The sequence below is a fragment of the Chelonoidis abingdonii genome, chromosome 22 (assembly GCF_003597395.2).
Source record: "Chelonoidis abingdonii isolate Lonesome George chromosome 22, CheloAbing_2.0, whole genome shotgun sequence".
Taxonomy (NCBI): Eukaryota; Metazoa; Chordata; order Testudines; family Testudinidae; genus Chelonoidis; species Chelonoidis abingdonii.
The window spans coordinates 24,953,663-24,969,792 of NC_133790.1; the positions used below are offsets into that span (position 1 = coordinate 24,953,663).

The window sequence follows — 16,130 nt, forward strand, 5'->3', positions numbered from 1 at the left end:
ATCCCTCTCAGACGACAGTCACAGACTGAGTGAACAAAACTGTTTCCATGAAGCCCTGTCATGTTTGGGCCCAGATCTTCAAAGGAATCTGTGCACCTATTGATTGATGGAGCCTTCATACCTTCATACCCTTCATGTCTGGGCCCAAACCTCTAGGTGCTAGAAGTAATGAAGATTCTCCCCCTGCTGCCATGGTCAGGCCTAGTAAATCTGCAGCTTTGTATTCCTGCTTATCACCGGTTGCTGGGTAGTCGTGGGTGAGGTCTGGGGATAATGGGGTTCTTGTGTAGCTGTTATGAGATGAGCAGGATGATTGTGTGTGGGAATGGACATGGGGAATCATGGTCAAAAGAGGTCTCACAGCTAAGGGTCTGATCTGGAATAGAGACCTATGGTAGGGCTGCCTGGATGCTTGCTGCCTGTGCCCTGAAGCAAAGGGTGCATTAGAGATGATAGCTTAGGTACTTGGATGCTACGGTAAGTGTATTAAAAACCTTTGTCATTTATCATAGTCTCGTTTATGCAAACACACCATGTATGTCTGGAACAATAGAATCATACATATGCAGGGCGGGAGGGGAGCTCAAGAGGTCTAATCCATCCCTCTGCGCTGAGGCAGGAGATAAAGGGACATCTATATAGACAATTTTCTCCCCCCACCAATCTAGGCAGTAAAACAGAGGGCTCCTTATACCAAACAATAATGTGAATCTAACTGATATGGGGGTACTCGGGGGAAGTGCCATTGGTTAAGCCATCTTTCCATCTCCATGGTAACCCTCCTTTGCATAAGAACGAATGGACTTGTTGGAACTTTACCTGCCACACATTCCTTCCATCCAGTGAGTAACCCCCAGGTCAGCATTAATCCGCTGATGTGAGTAGGTTAGTGTCCGGAGAGGTCTGTTCCTTGGTGGGTGGCACCTTGGAGTGAACTCCTCTCAACAGAACGTCCAGCTGTCATTGTTCAGGTGCTGACTGCTGTGTGTCTTGTCTCCCCTCTCCAGGCTGTGACAGACGGCGTTGAGGGATGGTGCCTTTCTCATCCCTTCAGTTCTCCTCCTCCCCTTCCTCGCTCTTTCCTCCATGCACTAAGAAGGACCAGAGGGTACCATGGACTGGGAGCATGGAAGGAAAGACGCTTCCTGCTCATTCTCTTCCCATCCCCAGATGCTTACCCACTCTCCAGAATAATCAGCCAGCTCGGATTGGACAGGAAGAATGCAGAATTCCCGACGGTGGTCTTGAAGGGATACTAGGGGGAAATGTCTGGAGAGAGAACAGGTTGGGAAGAGCAATCACCAAGCGTTGTATAGACTTGTCATGGAGTCCCCCTCCACACCAGCAAAGGCCGTGAGTGAGGGGGATATGAGAGTGTGTGTGTGTAACTGATCTTTTAAGATTTTTCCACTGGTTCATACTGAGCAGAAAGCAACCAGCTTCAATTGAGCACTGTGGCTTCTGAGACCCCAATCAGCTGTTCAGTGCGAATGTGGGTCATTTGGGGAATAGTTTTCTTCCTCTTTTTTTTTTAAAGAGGAATCTTGCTGCTCCATCAGTTTATCACTTGAGACTGTGCCTGCTCAGTGGGGAGAGGGGACTTTTCACTGCTGTCAGCTGACTCCTGCAAGGAAACGTGTCTGCAGGGACAGTTATGAGAGCCCTGCTCCAACACTGCTCTGCAGAACCTTGATAAACACCTTTCACAAGTGGCATCTCTACCTCTCGCCACACTCATTTACTCTTATCCTTTCCCTCTCTGCCTCTCAGCATGGCATGGATCATTTTAGCATTTTGCACTGTCTTGTAGCTAACTAGCAAATCTTCCTTTCTTTGCTCCCCAGTGCTGCAGCTTCCCTACTTGTGCCCCCCCCCCTCCCTGTTTACCCATGTTATATGTGCAGGGGATCTGGTTTCCAGCCACACTGTGCACTGCTGAGCAGATGCACCCATGCAAATTGACGTTCAGGTCCATGCCTGGATTGCGCGCGCACACACACACAAAATAGGGCTTTGCAGTCAGGCATCTAGCAGTGCATTGGAAAAATGTGTGCTGGCATGAGGTCTGAAAACAGACCCTTAGCATGCAAAGTGCATATGTGTCTGGATTTTAGAGAGACGCAGAAAATAGTGTGACAATGTATTAGACAAGCCTATGAAACCCTCACATGTCAGTGCATAAACTGGCCGCTAGCTTACTTTGGTTAGAAAAGACTTTCCTTATGGACAAACCATTGCACAGTTGTCCACCGTGATTTCTTGCATCTTCTTCTGAAACATCGGGCCCTGGCCACTGTCTGACAATACTGCACTAGATGGACCACAGGTCTGTTGCAGTATGGCTGTTCCTGTCGTGTTTTCCCCCCAATGTATTTCTTTGGTGGATTGGATGGTTTAGGGGGTTGGTAATGGAACAGAAGTTTTCACCTCTAGCCCACCTGTTGCAATCCAGACTGCGCTAGTAGTAGGGTTTCCAACCCTCCAGGATTGACCTGGAGTCTCCAGGAATTAAAGATTAATTTTTAATTAAAGATCATGTCAAGTGATCAAATCTCCGGGAATACATCCAACCAAAACTGGCAACCCGAGCTAGTCGTGACCAGAAACCGCTGATAGCTGGTTGATGGCCTGTGTACAATGAGCTGATGATCTGAGTTAAGATCGAAGAAGACACAAGCTGCAGCGTTGTCTGCAGTCACAGCAGCTAGGCCCAGGGTTTGAATGACTCTCTAAACCCTTGGAGTGAATCCCTCCAAGTCAGGGTTGACGCTCCTTGGTGAGGTGCTCAAGCTGTACCTGTTCTGTAGTTAGCTAGAAAGCTTCCCTTCCCAGGCTGTCAGTCTTGGACTTTTCACAGACACAGAGATCGCAGCTATTTGTCTGCAACATTCGCTTCTGCAATAACCTGGGTTCTCTCTGTCCCTGCCAGGGAGCGAGATGCGCGGCCTGGATCGTTATCCATTTTTCTGTACGTTCCTCTCCTGTCAGAAGGATCCCGCAATCCTCTTACTCTCCACTCTCTGAAGTGCTGCTTCATGGTCAGCATCTCAGTGCAGTTGTTTTCACTGGAATACCACATACCAGTGTTCCTCTATCACCGTCCGTCTGGATGGGGCCTTGAGCCCGTCACACGAGGTATCAAGTGACAGATGAGAGCAAATTTTATTTTTAGGCCTTTATTAAACATAATTACTTGACAGGAACCATCCTGAATCATTTAATCATAGTATAAGTTAGCTTTAATGTGGAGGCATTACAAGGCTCTGAAAACTAAGCAGTCCTGTTCTATCTCCATGAATTACTTTAACCCGCTTTTCCTTACATTGTAACTGTTTTAGCCTAAATAAATGAAGGTTAAAAACTTATTCAAAAGCATTACCTTTGGGGGGGGGGGGGGTTCGCTTTGATTGCGAGAACAAACAACAAAGCAGGCTTGTTCTATTAAATTTGCATGTGTATGTGTGTCTAAAACTTAGAGATGGGCACAGTATGTAGGGATTGATTCTGGATCCCAACTTCCTCTGAGTTCAATGCTTTTTGAATTCAGGGCATTTTGTTCAGTCTTGTTTCTAATGCTTTATGGGGGAGAGTTTCAAAATCACTCAGCGCTGGACTAACTGTGCTCCCAGTGAAATCAAATAAGTGAGAGGCAGTGTGGCCTAGTGGACAGATTTGCTGGACTGGGACTGAGGAGACCTAGGTTCTATACCTGGCTCTGTAAGTCCTGCTTGGTGACCTTGGGCAAATCATTTCCCGCTCAGTGCCTCAGTTTCCCCATCTATAAAATGGGGGTGATGATTCTGAACTCCTTTGTAAAGTGCTTTGAGATCTACTGATGACAAGCATTTCACCATTGACTTCAATGGGAACAGAATATGTTCCACCAGCTACACCCTGCATAGTCACATTCTATCCTGCACTGACTAGGAGTTATGTGTGACTGGCCAAAGGGGTCAAACCTGCCTTTGCTATACCTCGGGACTGCAAATGGAGTGAGCAAGGGCAGAATTTGACCCTCTGAATGTGTGTCACACAACATGCTAGGCAACCGCACAGGCTGTCCGTCCCTTAAGGCTGAGTCTGCAGCTCACTGCTGGGTTGCTTTGCTGTCACCCTAAAACCCACAAAAGTAATAAGTTTGTTCTGTTGCTCTGTGCCATCTCTCTTGGTCAAGATGTATCCATGTGATCATTACTGGGCCCAGTAGCTTCTATTCCTTATTCCTCTCCTGTTTCTCACCTCCTAGCATGCAGCAGTGTCTTCATTACAGCCCGGGCAGCAAGAGAGCTGCTTTCTCTCAGCCTTGCTTTCTTCACCCCTTTCTCTCTTCCACTTTCCTTGTCCCTTCTTGTGCTGCACTCCCTTATCCCCCAATCTCTGCAGGCCTCTGTTTGTGTGCGTGCATCATGTGCCATAAATGTCATTGCACTAATCCTTGGAATCTCTCTAAGGAGTTTTCACCAATGCCTTCTCTGTCTTGGGGTGGAAAAGGCAGTTCCTCAGGACTGTGGGAGCAGAGGGGATCTGCTGCAGGGAAAGGCGATGGGTTTGGACTTGTCCATCACTCTGCCCCCTGCTTCCCTTCCACCCAGTACCTGAATTCGTGGTTCTTGGGTTGTTGTCTGTGCGTCTGGGACGAGTGCATGGAGCTGCTTGGGCGTGTCTGGGGAAGGAGAGGGGAAAGTGCTCACAGTGTGTACAAAACAACTTCATAATGGATTCATTTTTCTTTCCACCATTCAGCCTTCCCAGTTCGGAGGTTTGTGTTGTGGCATTTGAGTTTACATAACTGTTCACAGAGGGGGAGAAATTATATGTTGGTGTCTTGTCTTTACTGATTTTTTTTAATGATGGTTTTGTTTGTAGAGTAATGGCTCAAATAGATTGTGCACAAACCAAGCGGTGGTGGGTTCCCTGGACTCCACGTGGTAATAGACACAGTGGCATGCGTGCTTTTCTGACCCTAAAAGAAAAAAGTACGAGGATGCACACCCGTGCGTTGTGGTGAAGAGTAAGTAACTCTCTACCCAACCTCAGTAGCTAGTGGTATCTCAGCTTCTCTGATACTGCCTTCATAGTCGGTCACAGAACGTTGCCCACCAGGCTTTGCAAGCTCATAAGCAGTCCCTGTATCTAATGTTGTGTTCTCTGCCCTGCCCCCTTCAGGTGGAATGGAGTGGTGCAGAGACAGACTTCCTCTTCTTTCATATGTTGAGTGGATTGTCATGTTTGAGAAAGGTGCATATATTTACACCCTGTTGCCTGAAGGACTCTGTTTAGCTACCTGGCTAGGTGCAGCATGGGCTGCAACAGTTCATTGCCTCCACCAGTGTGCCTCAGCCTCAGCCATGGGCATGGTAGGTTGATCTCTGTGCCCATTCATTCCTCAGCCTTTCTTCTGAGTGCCAACACAGGTGCCAATTGTGTGTGCGGGGGGGTGGGGTGTGTCCCAGCTCCCTAGGAAAGTGGGCTGACATCGCCCTTAACAGCAGCAGCCAAAGCAGCTTTCGATGGCATTGACTATAGTTGGCAATGATTTTCAGCCACTGCTGACTTGGTGACCCTGGAAGTTGACAAGGACCTTTACATGGGTGCTGCCCAGTCCCCAAATATACTGCTGCTGGCAGTGCCTGACAAGTAGCCTTCTGCAGCAGATGATTGCCGAGGTCTGGATCACCCCGAGAGAATGCTGATCCCATTCATCTGTTGTCACCCGTGTTTTGGGCAGGTACAGTGGTTGTCATTAGAAAAGCCAACAGTGGTACCTGACAATGCTCCCTTTTTCCTCTGTACATGGAACAGGAGAGAACAGTGATGTCCCAGGTTCATGTGTGTTAACCCAGCATGCTCCTCCACAGGCACGCCTCTCGCCAGAGGAGGCCATGCAAACATGAGGATCCATGACAGCAGAGGAAAGATCTGGTATCACTAATGATTTCACTGTAGCTTGAAAGAGGGAGCCAAGCTGAATTTCAGGCTGTGTCATTAGCTGTTCCCTGGCGCGAGTAGGGGGAAATGATTGATTATATTGTAATGACAGCCAGAGCGTTCTGCTAGACGGGAGGTTGTGCTGGCAGCACAGGATTTAATGGACGGGAAGCATCCATTCCCCTTCTCTGTCTCAGGTTATTTATACCTCCTATCATGCTGTTCAGCTGTCTCCTAGATCATTGGGAAAGCTGATCTGGAATCCAGCTTCACAAATAGAGTCTGTCCAGAAAGACCGTTTTGTTCCTATTAAACTGTTTTAATTTAAAATTTGATGGGACTTCAGAGCCCTAGAATTAACCAGTGGAACAGGCCAGAGAATATAGTAGTTGGAGAGACTATGGACCAAACTCTGTCTTGACATTAGGGAATACAACTTTCCTTGGCATCAGTAGGAGCTGTGCACACTTATGCAAGAGCTCAGTGTGGCCCTATATGTACAGTGTCCTGTTTGGTTGAGAGATGCAGATGTGCAGCCATTGACCTGAGGACTCCTGCACCTGAGTGACTTCCTGAAGAAATGTCTCAACTCCTTTAGCCAATTGCCTGCAAGAATTTCACCATAATGCAGTAGACACGACATCTGTTTTATCAGCCGGCTGACACCTGAGCAAACAAACAGTTCAAATGGTAACTGGGTAGAGAAAGGGCAGGTTTGTTCATATATTAGCTCTAGCATCTATGTGAAAGGCTTGCACCCTGAGGCAGCTCACTACAATCAAATGATAGCTAGCCAGAAGAGTCAAGTGTCTTGTAGCATATTTGGGGGTGGAAGATGAGGAACCTGTGGGTGGCTATGTACCTAGCCATTCTTCTCTTCTGCAGGGAGACCACCCTGTTACTCCCTTCCCATCCTATCCTCAAAGGCATTTCAGACAGGAGACCAAAACAGAATGTGCTTTACGCAAAGTAAAGTTCTGTATCAAAGACAACCCTAGATCAAGTACATAAAAGATTGTTACAAGGAGGAGGGAGAAGAACTGTTGTTCTTAATCACTGAGAATAGGACAAGAAGCAATGGGCTTAAATTGCAGCAAGGGAGGTTTAGGCTGGACATTAGGAAAAACTTCCTGTCAGGGTGGTTAAGCACTGGAATAAATTGCCTAGGGAGGTTGTGGAATCTCCATCATTGGGGATTTTTAAGAGCAGGTTGGACAAACACCTGTCAGGGATGGTCTAGATAATACTTAGTCTGGCCTTGAATGCAGGGGATTGGACTAGATGACCTCTCGAGGTCCCTTCCAGTCCCATGATTCTATGATCAGCATCTAGTTTGAGTGGAAAAGTGCCCACATGCCCAGGCTGTAATTTGGACTTCGGAAACCACCTGAATAGCTTGTCAAACGGTGGTGGCGTAGCATCTGGTTTGCACATGTCACTTATTAGGATGGATCTTTCCAGCAGCACTAGATTTTGCATTCATTAGGGTGAGGGGAGCAGGGTATGAAGCCATCAAAAGCTCATTAGAGAAGTTCTGTTTGCTCTGTGCTTACCCTAGTTTAACAGACTATTATTCAGCTAAACGACTGCAGCTTCCTCCCTAGTTTGTGGTCTGTCCCCAAAGACATATACACTTAAGGTGCACATCAAAATTAACCAGTCTGTCTGTCTTCTTCCAGTGCCATGTTTAAACTAGAGGCTTGGGAGAATGCTGCCTTCTGACCTGGCTGCCTGTAACATGTGTTGTCATTCACTGACGATGCCAGTGAGCGTCGCGCTTGGCCCTGGCCCAGGAAGAGTGAGGGCACTAAGTGAGCGGATAGTCCATCTCTGCTTTCTACCGCTGTGAAAAATCAGAATCCTGTATGTGCCCCTGCCTCTCCCGTCCCACACGTGAAAGACCAGGATAAAATGTGATGTCCTGAAAGCACCTCACTTCTGTCCCCCATTTCTGTTTTGAAACAGAGAGAGGCTACAGTGAAAAAGTCCAGTTCCCCCTCTGAGGGCCAGTGTGTTTGCATAGATTCAGTGAGGTTGCTGGGAGATTAATGCCAGACTCAAGGTGTAGTAACAGAAAGGAGTGAATAAACCAGCCAGGAAATGTTAGTCTGTTTCTGCTCTCACCATGGGTCTGTTTGGAAGACCAGACCTCTCTCTGAAGCTGGCGTTTTTGTACCTTCTGAGATCAGTTAGGTGCACCGTGGGCTCTCCTTTTGGTGGATGGGAAGTCATTGGGCCCCTACCCCTAAAGCAGAGCGCTACCGAGAAGAATTCCCCAGGGACACGGTGACCTAAGTACAGGGACAGTTTGTTTTTGACTGTACAGGAGCAACAGGGCTCTACTTATCATGCGTCCTCTGGCCATTGATGCCCAAGCATCTGGGCACTTCAAATCTTGATGATACTTCTTAATAAACGCCCCTTGCACTCTGCAACAAAAATATCTCCAGTCGTTTCCTCCATATCTTTCCTGCTTTCTTCCCTCGTGATAACGTCTCACCCAGGCCATGAGCAGCAAAGGCTGTTGCACAATAGTGTAGATGAAAAAATAGCTGCCCTGTATTTATCGTAAATTAGCTCAGAAGAGCTGCTCCTTTCCTCCATTCAGCCCAGCAACAATTGTTTATGCAAACGTGTGATTTGCATCATGCTTTCTTATTTTTGAAAGTCTTAATTATTAAAAAACAGTTTTTTTTCAGTCTTTGTTTTTTAATCCCAGCTTTGTGTATCATTTTTTTCCGGTTTAAAAATATCCACCCCGTCAGTGCAGAAAGAATGTAGGAGAAAATCTCCACAATGCCATGTAATAGGAGAGCCGAAGGAGCAAGGAAGTTCATCCGGTTGCTCAGTTTAGCTGTGCAAGCTACGGTGGAGACATGGGCTATTTACAGAAGCGTCTTGTGACTGTAGAGTGGAGATGAGCCTGAAATAAACCCCAGATCCAGTTCACAACTTCAAGTCACCTTTTTACGGAGCCACATCAAAGTAGGCTAAGTTTTAGGAAGGTTCAGATCTGGATTTTGCGGCCCCAAGTTCAGGAGTGTTCTGGTGTGGAGTTTAATTTCAGTCAGAGATGAGTCTGACTTATCTGTTCTGCTAAGAGCCCTGCACACTGCTCTGGCAATGTTAAGTTCTTCTTACAGTGTAACTGAGAACTCCAGCCAGGAAAGTCAGGTCAGGAGAGATCTGAGTTTGGGTCCCACCTTTTGACAGCACATTTGAGCAAATGGCATAAAATGTTGTAAGATGCAGTAAGAACTCATCTGAAATCTTACCTAAGTATAGAGTGACCAGCTGTCCCAATTTCATAGGGACAGTCCTGATTCTTTTTTCTTATATAGGGTCCTATTATCCCCCACCTCCTGTCCCGATTTTTCACATTTGCTGTCTGGTCACCCTACCTAAATATGAACTGAAACATGGGCCATTGCAGAGGGGATTTCCATGATTTGTTTTGGATGTGGGGTACCAGACTGCAGTAGAATCTTGTAAGTTGGTTTTGCCAGCCACAGTCACTCAGGGGCATTGCATGATACAGACCTGGTTGACCCCAGAAGATGTTTGCAAAGGCAGAATAGAAAAGTGTCAGTAGTAATACTTTATAAACAAGCAATGCAATGCTCCGGCACACCAAAAAAGCAACGTCTGTCTTGTTTTCTTCAGCCTATCTTGCAAAAAAAAAAAAACAGGGAAAAAAAGAATAATGTGAGTTGAAGTAACTATCCTTCTTCCTTTTCCTGAGTATTCAAATTTCACCAATATTTAGGGAGAAACCAACCTGTCTTCCTAACAGTACCACCCATAATAAATCAATCAATCAACATCTTGCATGTAATAGGAATTGCAGACAACTTCAGCTGATTATTTGGTCTCTTGAAAGTAGCACAAAGTTAAAATAGGTTTCCAAGACTTCCTCATTTTGAGACAATCTTCCAGTTCACAGGAGAGGTTCCCTAAAAAACCCATTATCATACTGGTGATCTATTTTGAAAAAAATAATAAAATCTCCTTTTAGTATAGAATTTTCTCTTACGTGACTAGCTTGGCTATTGTGTGACATCCCCCTCCCTGCCCCCCCAGGGCAGTATTTTAAATAGTGTTTTTTAATAAAAAAGCCAGGGCTCCATTTCCAGGATGTCTGTTTTGGCTATTAGGTGCCACAGTTACAGTTCTGAACAGGTGCGTCTCACGTCTCAGTGGGAATCTTTCTTTGAGAAGAGACTTTGGAGGAAAGATGACGTTTACACTCTTTAATGCTTAACATTTTAAGTGGGAGAAAAAGGTACTAGATGAATTAGAAAGACGGCTCCACTATTCACACCCAGCATTGGTTATTTTTTAATCACTGTTTACTACAGGTACCCGAGTATCATGTAAAGTCCACCACAAGACATCTGGGGCAAGTATGCCATAGCTCCTGTGGCTGTTAAAATAGTCTGGTGCTACTGCCCTGTTTTCCACAGGCAACGAGGGCCCTTTTCAGAGCACCATAGAGGCAAGGATTGAAAAGCTCTTTCTGCTCATCCAGTGCATGGCCTTGCCAGGACAGTTCCCTAAAGCATGTTTTCTAATGCTGTGGTCCAGCCTGGGATGAAAATTTCTGAGCAACGGAGCTTCCCTCAGGGAACTCTCCCATGGTGCCCAGTATAGACCAAAATAGTCCAGGGATGGTCACTGGGGCACAGTAAAGAGGGAGGGGTTATTGCTCCCTCCGCATGACAGAGGTGCCTTTGAGTCTATGGCCCAAAAGTGCACTGCTCTCTCTTTTTGCTGCTAAATCACATTGCAATGTCTGCTGTCCTCCATGCTCTCACTCAGCATTAATGGAAGCCTTAGATATACACCTCTACCTCGATATAATGCCACCCGATATAACACGAATTCAGCTATAATGCGGTAAAGCAGTGCTCCGGGGCGGTGGGGGGCAGGGCTGTGCACTCCAGTGGATCAAAGGAAGTTCGATATAATGCTGTAAGATTTTTTGGCCACTGAGGACAGCGTTATATTGAGGTAGAGATGTACGAGGCCAGATTTACCCTCGGTGCAGCTCTATTTGAATCCGGGCCGTAATTGCGGATGAAACTCCCTGCTGTCTCCCTCCCCACCCCACCCCAGGCCAAATTCTGCTCTAAATTGTACCAATGCAACCTGCTGAGGTGCATAGGTGTATGTGAGCCGAGGCTCTGGCCCCACTTCTTTGGCTTGCTAGTCTTTGAGCCCCGAGATCAGCCGACATGCCCTGGGGGGTTGAGAACCTGCATACAGGAGCTAAAGCTGCAGATGAACAGTGCCTGAGTGTGGCCAGCAGCTCCAGTGCTTGCTCACTGGGTACCTGTGTGGTGGCTCAGGGGTTGATCAGTCCCAGCTACAAAGTAGTGGTGACTCTTCTCCACCACCCCATTTACTGCCGCTGCTCGGAGGAAAGTTTCCTTCTCGTCAGAAAGCCTTTGTGCATCCTGGCTCAGGCACAAATGTTCTCTCTCTGCACACCCTGCGCTGCCATTAGCATTAATGGGAGCTGTGTGTGTGCAACCGGAGCACAATAGACCCCTGAAGTGTCGTCTCATAAACAAGACGACTCCGCAAATGGCTGCAGGCTCTTGGAATGGGCTTTATGCTTGTCGGAGCGTGGCTGGCACAGGCCCTTCTGCTCTCTGTTTTGTGCCCCCAGCTCCTGCTTGGGGACAGGCTTAGTAGCCTGTAAACGCTTAAGCAACAAAGTTTTGCCCATTGATTGCAAGGGGATCAGCAGATGCTGACGCTAAGAGATAATAGTCACCTCATTTGCTCTCTGGTGCTAGCTGGAAATGGGCTGTGGCATTGCTCATTGCCTGTGCCAACTGGCACTGGTTTGCTGGGCACACTGGAAACAAGCAGGGGACTGCTGTGTCCATCCAACCCACCTTTGATGCCAGCTTTATATTTCTGTAGTGGACGTTCATGGTTCTGGGAATATTTTTGTTAGTAGGAACCTTTTAGCCAGTTTTCCATGGCGTTACAGCATGGAGAGAAATGTATCCAGCTGGCAGTTCGGCCGCCCGTGGTCTCCCAGGTCACTTAGATCCCTGGGGAATTGGCCGGAACAGCCATATTAATGCCTATTAGCAACACTTTTTCTTATGTAAATATTCCTGGGCCCAATTCTCTGTGGATGTAAGTCACCTGACTTTATTTGGAGGCAGTGTTGCCTAGTGGATAGCATGCTAGACTAGGAGCCAGGAGCTCTAGGTTTTAGTCTGGGCTCTGTCACCGGCCTGCTAGATGACCCTTTCACTGCTCTGTGCCTCAGTTTCCTGCTCTGTAACGTGGGAGTGATGATACGGAGCTCTACAGACAGGCTTTTTCTAGTTTGATCCAGTCTGACAGTGCATATAATGAGGAAGATGGGCATCCCGGAGTATACGACCCAATTCCATGAGTCTCCCTGAAATATCAGCATGCCTTTGAAGCCATTTTGCTGCAACAGCTTCCTACATAAGCTGCTAGGGTCTGGGGAGGACTGGGTCATAGCAGCACCCACTAGGGGTAGTCCAAAAGCCATCCAGTCAGTCCTCGTGTCCTGCCCCTTCCCTCCTACTCAAAACACACACACACCAGGAGTGTCACGAGCAGTTGGAGATGTGTGTTCCCAAGAAAAGCACCTTTCCCCCCTCAGCACATCCATAACTTCCCAAGGCAGCCCTGCCATTACCCCCAGCGGGCTCAGACCCTCTCTCACACAACTCCCATTGACTTCCTGAGTTCAACATGAGCACAGTGCATGCAAGTCAGGGAGATCTGCCCGGGTGTTCGTTAAAGGTCCAGTTAAGGACCAAAAGGACCTGCTACTTGCTGTGGGAAATGTAGTCCCCCAGCAAATAAAAAGTGCCCCCTGCAACATGCCTGGTGTACGAATGCTGGATTCATGTCAAGTGAAATCTAGGCCCTGCAGAGCTCACACAAAGACTATGTCACTTGAGGGGTTGTGTGAGACTGAAGCGGTGCAATGACTGTCCTGCTCTTTGGACTGGGGTGAGCACCACCCATTAGATCCTTACGCATTCGGAAGTCTGTCTGGCTCTCTTCTTTGTATTTTTTTAGATGCCAGAGTGTCTGCTCTCTGGAACACACAGTTTCTTAATCTGCCCCAGTTAAATCAAAGCAATGACCTGTTTCAAAGCAGAGGGCTAACTGCTGAGAGAAAGACAAGGGACGATAGCACTTGGGTTAGTGCATTTTGGCTGTGATGGAAAATGAGCAAACGTGCTCTGGGTAGCACTACTGAACTCAAAAGTCCTGTGTCTATTACCTGATCCTCAGCCATGCTCTGTATGTGTCAATCTGCTTGCAGTGGCCGCTGCTTAAGCCCACACCTGTGACAAGCACTTGGCATGTTTGATTTTATTCCTTTTGTTTGTTTGTTTTGCAAATAGTGACTTTGGGGAAATTTTGTCAGTTGCAAAAGCCTTCTTATTTCCTTTCTCTGTACAGTACGCTGTTACATTTTCCTGTACATAAAGTATATATAAATATATATACATATCTATATATGTATGTATAGAGATATATACATACATATATAACAAACTCTAAATCCTGTACAGTTTCAAACCGAACTTGATGGCCGGCTTTGTTTTCTGTGTGTTAGTTATGACTGTTGCAGTATGAGCTGAGATAAGAGTTTTAATTTTTTGTTTCCCTCTTTTTTTTGTTTTTGTTTTTATAAATATATATATTTTGTTGTGGTTGTTGCTGCAAAATTCTCATCACTGGAAGAGAACAATTTGATTCTGGTGCAAAAAAAAAAAAGCTTCACTAAAAAGGCACGCTGGATCTCACCGATGTAAATTTGTACAGGAACATTTATAAAGTTTTCTACACTTTAAGAAAGTATTTATAATTTCAGCTGTCTGAGTGCGAATCTCTGTGAACTGCCGAACCGGTTAGCCGTGTGTTCCTGTGTTTTTTGTGCGGTGTTTGGTGCGGTAACAATGTATGAATTATTTATGCCAATAAAGACTTTGAAAACTATTGGATCACATCGTTGTATTGATCTGTATCTCTTCTGGGTATAGAGCTTCTGGCTAGGCACCTGTGCTGCTTTTATTCACATGTGGTGCTTCTACGGTATCTGATAACGCTCTAATACACCCCCTTCCCCCACAACTATCTCAGGCTAGAACTTCACTGCTAAGTCTAGGTAGCAAGAACCCGATAAAATCCTAGTGGAGACAAGGCATAGACACTACTTTCCCTCAGGTTTCATGGTAGTCTGTATCAGCAAAAAGAATGAGGAGTCCTTGTGGCACCTTAGAATCTAACACATTTATTTAAGCATAAACTTTCATGGGCTAAAACCCACTTATGCTTAAATAAATGTGTTAGTCTCTAAGATGCCACAGGTTCTCCTCGTTTTTACTTTACCTCCCTGTGCCTAGTCGAGGTCACCTCACTGCCCCCGTTCCCCCATACATGCTATTTGCCTTGACTAGCTACATCAAGGAAAGAACAAACCTGACCGTGTCTTGCCTCTGCCAGGATTTGACAAGCCAGCTCACTAACTCGATGCACTACACACACCCCTTGTTTTGCAGTGCGGCCATAATCACAGGCTCTCTCTCACACAGAACAAACGCCAGGCAACCACATGTACTGCTGCATGAATGCCCACGGCGTGCTGTGTTAAGAACCAGGCTTTAGCCAGGACACACCTTTCCTTTGCAGGTAACTCTTCATTGCCCTTCTCATGCAGCAGTGCGTATGCCTTGCAGTAAATAGTGCAAGTACTTCAGGCAGCCAGACAGAGTGCTGAGCAACCATCCAACTCACTTAGGAGCAAGGGCTTCAGAATTCGGCCTAACACCAAACACAGGAATGCCATAGGATCTCTGAGAGGGCCTGCACTAAGCTCCTATCCCAGCAATACTGACAATCAGTGGGATGGAGCAAGACCATCAAGATTATGCCTCTTGTTGCATTTTGTGTGCAGGACACTGGGCAGGGGACTTTTGAAAGGGACTTATGGACGTTAATGTTCCTACATCCCCTAGAAATTCAATAGGAATTAGGTGTCTAAACCTTGTAGATACCTTGGAAATCCCAGCCTAAATGTGCACAGTGCTTTAGAGACCCAGATAGGAGACACTCCTGCTGTGCTGAGCTATTTCCCAACATAGGTAAATCTTCCCTGGATGTTAGCGCCCTTAAGTAATAGTGCTGAGGTGGGTGGGTGCTATCTCCTGGTGGGTGCTGATAATGGACCAAATGTAGCCCAGGCTCCTGGTGACCCAAAGCTGTTACCTTCTGCTGGCTATTTGCTGCTTGGGACGGAACACCAGTGTGCCACTGTAGCAGTGTGCTAACCCCCTCCAGCCCTGTGAGGCTTAAAACAGACCAGGAGAGGACTGGGGCTGGAGCAAGAAGCCTGGGCTGATTGGGGGAAAGCAGGCTCAACCGTGGCCATGCCGCAATCAGGCCTAGCTGGCCCCTATAAGAGGCAGTGAGCCAGAGACCCAGGCAGTGTCCCTCTGCCTGTAGAGGGAGATGGACCTGGCAGCAGGGAACTGGAGACTGGGTACCTAAGTGGCACAGGGCTGGGGAAAGGCAGGAGAGCTCCAGCCTGGAAAGCCCCAGGCTGCGGCCTAGCAGAAGGCCAACAGGTACTGGGGGTTGCAGAGGGCAGCCCAGGGATAGGCAAAGGCAGCAGGTCCAAACCCAACCTTGCTGGTGATGAATAGGCTAATACTGCAGTCTGCCCCAGGGCGCGGGGGCTAGATGATGACTGGTAGTAGCCGTATAATGAGGGGAGGTGGGGATAGTGGGTGGGAGCTCCCTTGGGAGGGGAGATCCTAAGACTGGGGGGGAGGGTGTTACTGCCAGGGGGCAGCACCACAGATAAAGGGGCACCGGGTCCTGGGAGGGACATGGGGGCCAAGAGGACAGGCGGATCACAGGCCTGCAGAGGGCGCTCCGGAGCTGGAACAAGCTAAATTCCTGGAAATCACCAGCAGGAGGCGCCGCAGGGGTGAGTTAGCACCTCTACAGTAACATTGTTCCTTGGTCTCTTAACCACCAACACATGCTGGGTTGTCACCCTTTCATCACGGGTGTGTTTAGTCTTCACTTACAAAGTATAACACAGCACGTTGCAGGCTTGCAGCCAGAGGTGTCTTCCATGCAGCCTTCATGCCTCAGCCCAGGCTCTCCCTGTGCAATCCCCAGCT

At 47.3% G+C, this 16,130-nt stretch overlaps 1 protein-coding gene across 1 annotated transcript in view; it reads left to right on the plus strand.

Annotated features, from left to right (window-relative positions):
* Window positions 1–1,830, plus strand: part of KSR2 (kinase suppressor of ras 2) — a 281,411-nt gene extending 279,581 nt beyond the window's left edge. Inside the window, exon 21 of the mRNA XM_032800013.2 lies at window positions 1,008–1,830. Coding sequence (XP_032655904.1) covers window positions 1,008–1,014 — 7 coding nt within the window. The 3' untranslated portion in view covers window positions 1,015–1,830. The remainder of the gene's footprint in view (window positions 1–1,007) is intronic.
* Window positions 1,831–16,130: the final 14,300 nt, after the last annotated feature.